A 3,366-nucleotide genomic window follows, 5' to 3' on the forward strand; every position below is an offset into this window, starting at 1 on the left:
AGGTTTGCTGGCAGCAAGCAGCTGAACCGGCGGGAGATGGAGATTGAAAACGCTCTCTTTCAGGGAACAGACCGCCACTCCTTCCTCCGGGCGCTCTACCACGAAGGTTTGTTGGCTCAAGGCTGTTCGTGCCTTTGCTCCAGCAGAGAGAGACAGGGTGTGTGGGAGTCCAGCACATTTCTGTCTGGCCTTCTGTCCCTGAAGACATGGTTCTGTTTTGGCACTCTGTGGGAGGAGATATTTTCCTCCCTTACAGAAGTACACAGTGAGCGGAATCTCTGAAGGGTTTAATGTAGAGGCTTGCAAAGTCCATCTCTGTTTGAAGAGCATGGATCTCATTGACGTGCTGCAAGTACTGCAGAGCACAGCTCGCTACATGGAAGAGCAGCTGGGGTTATGCTTTAGTAGTGCCCAGAGGTCCCCACCAAACTGCACCAAGTGACACGAGGTGCCTGTGTGGGGCTAGAGATGGTGCCTTCTCTGCAGTCTAACAAGAGTGTCAGGGAAGCAAAGGCACAGAGCAGGAAAGAGTAGGGGTGACTTGTTAAAGGCTCATCCCGGTACCGAAGTGGAATTGGAGCACAGCTGCTGATTCCCAGTACCTTGTCCGTGGGATGACAGTACTTCTTGCCAGAGCAGTGCTGTCCCTGAGCCTGTGGCTTAAGGTGGCTTTTTGGATGAACAGTGAAGTGTTGTCCAGAGATGGTAATAATTGCTCCAGTCTGCTTTAGCTGCAGAACCCGTGGGCATGAAGCTCCAGCCCGGACTGGTGGTTTTTTTGGAAGTAAGACAGTATTAAATAGAAGATGAGGAGGAACTTCAAAAGTCTAACTCCTAAAACACCGCTTGGATCAGTGTTGTCGCTGTTCAATCTGTAATGTCCAGCTGACCTAGCATCTTCTGGCTCCTGCTTCCTCCTTTGGTGTCAGTGTTGAGGCATTTAGCAAAATCAAGAGGCAGGAAGGTTGAGCCTCGTAGGTTGGGAGATGCCCCCCTCACTTTTGTCCTCACTTCCATTAAATAGAGTAAAGGAGGTATCATTGGTCCGCCCATGCTGTGGACCTTCTCTAAATCCAGGAGCTTAATCTGATGTTGTCCCTGGAAGCAAAAAGTTTATGTTCCACATAGCGGTGTAGAAAGGCAGCACGGCACATGCGGGCCATACATGCAGCAAGGAGTCACTAGAAGGTGCTGAAATGTGGCTGCAGATAAGCTAGTGAGGATGTCTCTGGAAGAAATGAGCTTTGTACAAAGCACTAGTGAAGCTGCTGCTCTCTGCAGGTTCATCCTGAGCCGGGACACCAGCACTTTCTGGCTGCTGTGGGACTATTCTTCTCGTTCTAAATAACCTGCAGGGCCTGGTTGGCAGATGCGTGGAGCCTGGGTTGGAACAGGGTTTCTGTCTGTGTCTCTTCCAGAGACAAATGTCTGTGCATTTTCCAGGTTCTTGGTGGTAGTCACATTACTATGTTTCTCCGTTGTGGATTAGATGACACTCAGAAGAGGGTAACAGATGAAAAGGACCCCATGGTTCATCTGGAGAGCGTTTACCAAGAGCTGCTGAGCAAGAAGGAGTCTGAAGAAGTCCAGCCTACCAAGAGTGACCCGTGTTTGTGCCCTTCCCTGGCCCCACAGAGGCCTGTGGCTGAGGAGTCGTCGCCTCCACAACAGGAGAAGCAGGCAGAACAAACAAAAAGTCCCACCCTTCATGCAACAATGCCCCCCCAGTCTCCTCCAAGGCCTGTGATTATCAAAGAGCCTGTAGAGTTTGTCTTGGAAGAGGAGATCTGCAAGAACCGTCTCTCAGAGGAAGAACTCCGGAATATACCCACGTTCTCATCCTACCATCCTGGGGAGCCCAACAAGGTATGTCGAGATGAACCAGGATTTTTCTTCCACACTAGCATGGTCTGAAGCTGCTTCAGCAGGCAAAGGTTCCTTTTGATACTGCATGGAGGGTGCTTGGTTGATCTTCCTGACCAAGGGAGAGAAGCCTCCATGCAAGTAAGGAGACCTTTGGTTCTAGGGGGAGGTTGACCAGCCTGGCACAGAGCTGCACTTCAGACCCCAGCCCTTCCTGGCTCTGGCAGGTCAAGATGCGCTCTCCCTGCTTGGGCCTGACTGAGACCAGCCGTGACCACATGAACTGTGCGTAACTGGTAGCTTGAGCTTGTTGTGTTTTATAAGTAACTGGAGCAATCAGCATTTGCTACAGGCAAGTGTGATGATGCCTTGAGTCTAGGGCTGCCTTTCCCCGTACCCCCACAGCTAATGGTGGAGTTTAGAAGAAGGACTCTGGGATGGCAGAGGGGCTGAACTAATTCAAAAGTATGAAGAAGTGTATAGATTGGGACCAGGTTTAAAGGTGCATGTGTGCATGGCACAGGCTGGCTGACCCTCTGTTTCTGCAACAGGTACTGTATTTGAAGAACCTGGGCCCTCGAGTGACGATGAAGGACCTAGTGTCCTTGTTTGCTCGGTTCCAGAAGGAGGACAGCCCACCAATCCAGTTCCGCCTCCTGAGCGGCCGGATGAGGGGTCAGGCTTTCATCACTTTCCCTGGTGAGTCGTTGTCTTGTGCCTCTCAGTTCTTCCATTATCCGTGAAGGTGCTACATCTTCCCGCAGGGCTCTGGGCTTGAACCAAACCTGCCCTCCCAGGAAAAGGAGGGGAGTTCATTCATCTTCTTCCTACCACGTTGTAGTCTTTTCACTGAATTGGAAGAAGATTCATCAAAACAGAATGGATGCAGCCTGTTATGGGCTGTATTTATATTCTGGCTGGAGGATTCCCGCAGGGTGGGGGTCTGTGGGCCAGGAACATCTGTGTGAAGAGCACATGTGTCTGTGCTAGACATTGCTCTGTAACCTGTGGCCTTTTTGCTCTCTTGCAGATACTCAGTCGGCCCAGGACGCCATGCTGTTGGTGAATGGGTACAATCTGCAGGGTAAGCCAATGGTGATTGAATTCGGGAAAAGCAAGAGTCATTTGCCAGAGGCTGAGTCTGCCATCCCCTCCTCCTCTGCTGGAGAGACCTCCCCTGCCAAGTAAGAAATGGATACTGGGAAGAGAGATGGGCACTGGCACTGCTGGGGTGTACTGGCTTTGTCCTGCTGTTCTACGAGTATGTCTGCCTTCTCGGCCCTATGTGGCAAGGAGGAAGGGAGGAAGCCATGTAAATAAATATATTTATTATGGTATTTCTTTAGTGTGGTTTTTTTTCACCTTTTTTTTTTTCCTGCCCAAGTCTTCTAGAGCCAAGTGTGCTGAACTCTGCTGGTGCAGGACTGTGTCAGCAGAGTTCAGTCCTGGCCTCAGTGCTGGGAGCTGGTGTACCTGAGCGGTGTGGGGACTGGTGGGTCTGCT

At 51.0% G+C, this 3,366-nt stretch overlaps 1 protein-coding gene across 1 annotated transcript in view; it reads left to right on the top strand.

Moving 5' to 3' along the window:
- RBM41 (RNA binding motif protein 41) overlaps window positions 1-3,051 on the top strand; it is a gene marked incomplete at its 5' end in the record, with an annotated part of 6,416 nt that extends 3,365 nt beyond the window's left edge. Inside the window, 4 exons of the mRNA XM_010131701.1 lie at window positions 3-106; window positions 1,490-1,866; window positions 2,415-2,562; window positions 2,894-3,051. Coding sequence (XP_010130003.1) covers window positions 3-106; window positions 1,490-1,866; window positions 2,415-2,562; window positions 2,894-3,051 — 787 coding nt within the window. The remainder of the gene's footprint in view (window positions 1-2; window positions 107-1,489; window positions 1,867-2,414; window positions 2,563-2,893) is intronic.
- Window positions 3,052-3,366: the final 315 nt, after the last annotated feature.

The sequence above is a fragment of the Buceros rhinoceros genome, unplaced genomic scaffold (genome assembly GCF_000710305.1).
Source record: "Buceros rhinoceros silvestris isolate BGI_N320 unplaced genomic scaffold, ASM71030v1 scaffold31922, whole genome shotgun sequence".
Classification (NCBI taxonomy): Eukaryota; Metazoa; Chordata; class Aves; order Bucerotiformes; family Bucerotidae; genus Buceros; species Buceros rhinoceros.